The sequence below is a fragment of the Penaeus monodon genome, chromosome 13, assembly GCF_015228065.2.
Source record: "Penaeus monodon isolate SGIC_2016 chromosome 13, NSTDA_Pmon_1, whole genome shotgun sequence".
In the NCBI taxonomy this organism is placed as follows: Eukaryota; Metazoa; Arthropoda; class Malacostraca; order Decapoda; family Penaeidae; genus Penaeus; species Penaeus monodon.
The window spans coordinates 50,361,948-50,364,140 of NC_051398.1; the positions used below are offsets into that span (position 1 = coordinate 50,361,948).

A 2,193-nucleotide genomic window follows, 5' to 3' on the forward strand; every position below is an offset into this window, starting at 1 on the left:
CTATCTTGGATGTACACTGGGAGTGTGTTCCAATATTTATATTTTCGAATTACGAATTGCACCGTTCGTGTGATTATTTTTCCTTTGGCCGGATATCATACGAATGGTCCATTTTTGTGTGATGTAGAGACTTGCTCACTCTCTTGCTAGCAGAATACATGTGCTTTGGCAGTAAGTATGTTTGGAACACAGTGGAATTTATGTATACTTAAGTTTATTGGAATGATCCCATTCCCTTATGCATTGTAGATCAGCATTCGTTATTGAAATGAAAAGGAGGATGAATTGTGTTGGACTTTCAGGTTACTGTCATCAGGGAATAAAAGGAAAATTTAAAGATTTAGTGGCATCAGCAATATCATTCACATATAAAGGAAATAGAAATGGGCCCCAAATAGATCCTTGTGAGACTTGATGAGTATTTGCTGTTCCTGGCTACCCGTGAACTGAACAAACTGTATCCTGTTACTGAGATAAGAAGCGAATCATTGCTTAGCTGTCCCTCTAAAGCCATACTTTTAAAGTCTACTCGAGAGAATGGTTTTCTCTACCGTGTCAAAGGTTTTGGATAGGACTAGACCAGTGGTTTTTAACTCCTGGGTCACCAAGACATTTTAGTGGGTCGCCAAGGATATGTGCACAATTTACCCCTCGATATACCTATTCAAAACACCATCAAAGTATTAATCAAGTGCATAGAATAATTACGTCATCTAAAGCTAAGCAAATTATAGAGACAGAAAATTTAGAATTTAGAGCTTAAATTTTCAATTCATGTATTTATGTGAAAGCATAGGATTCCCCATAGTTAGTCTGGACAGGTTAAGAACTACTGGTCTAGACAAACTACAATTGTAAATTTTATTCCGTCAAATGCATTATAGAAGTGATTAGTGAATGAACTAATTGCTTCTCCAGTTGAGTTTTTTTTTCTGAAACCATGCCTACATTAATTAATATCTCGTTTTCTTTGGAGAAAGTTTCCATCCAATTGTCATTTTTACAGAGAATTTTTTAGACTGATAAAAGCGAACTTGGTTAGTAGATATCAATGAGTCTGTGAAAACGCTTGTGGTTATTCTGAGAATAATGCGGATGTTATCATGATTAGATTTTTTTTTATGTTGACTTAATGTATGAGGCCTTTGTTTGGTAGTCTGTTAACGAATGGTAAGGAAAATAGAAGGATCGGCTAAGGTGTCATCTTGAGACTATTGAAATGATTATTCCAGTGCTGGCAATTGCCTTTGATCCCTCAATTCCTGGCCTTCAATGTCCACTGACTGAAACTGACACTTGACATTTGTTCAAATGTAGAATGTAAGTTATCTTTGAAGTTTTTGGGGGGTATTTTCCTAATTGTTTTTAAGCTTGTCATAACAATACTGCCATTTCCCATTACAAATCCCTAAGGGTAAGTGATTCCTTGATTGCCTGAGACTTGTCAAATGTAATGGAAGATTTAACTTACATACTATCTCTCTAATAAATTTGATTTCGTTACTGATGTAGGGCTTCATTCAGTTTTTTTTTTTTTTTTTTTATGCTTCTGTTTGTTCGTTTTAGAAATGCTTGTTTATAGGCAAATACGTTTTTGTTCTTTGCAGTACAGCAAAAACTGGTATCAACATTGTCTTGTTAATTTCATGTTGATGCCAGCAGTAGATCCTACTTTGAGGAAATGTATTCTGTTTTGATAATTACTTTAGAATTAAGTAAAATATATTTTATTTCACAATATTGACATGTACAAAATTCTTGTGCATATATACTGAAGACAGAAAGAGAGCGAGCGAGAGAAGAAAAACGTTAATCTAAGAAACTGCATATCTAAGGGAAAGAGAAGGAAGAAATTTCAAATGTAGTTTAGAAAGGAGTTCCATAGGAGTTGGATGGGGCAGTAGGGGCACCGTAGCCGTTGCTTGGAGTAGTGGAGGCACCATAGCCGTTGCCGTTGCTGCCTCCATTTCCGTTCCTTCCATTTCCGTTGGAGCCGTATCCATTTGCTCCGTTCCTACCGTTTCCATTCCTTCCATTACCGTTGGAGCCATAGCCGTTGCCGTTACCGTTGGTGGGGGGTCCATAGGCGTATCCGGCGTCGGGAAGGACTCCGATGAGTTCGTTGACGGAGTAGAAGCTCTCAGCTTGAGAACAGTCCACGTTGAACCACCAGTCACATACCAGGTACTGCTG

At 37.6% G+C, this 2,193-nt stretch overlaps 1 protein-coding gene across 1 annotated transcript in view; it reads right to left on the reverse strand.

The window, feature by feature from the left end:
* Window positions 1–1,711: 1,711 nt before the first annotated feature.
* Window positions 1,712–2,193, reverse strand: part of LOC119580435 (pro-resilin-like) — a 1,134-nt gene continuing 652 nt past the window's right edge. Inside the window, exon 2 of the mRNA XM_037928574.1 lies at window positions 1,712–2,193. This exon is cut by the window's right edge and continues 461 nt beyond it. Within this exon, the coding sequence (XP_037784502.1) occupies window positions 1,867–2,193 (327 nt within the window). The 3' untranslated portion in view covers window positions 1,712–1,866.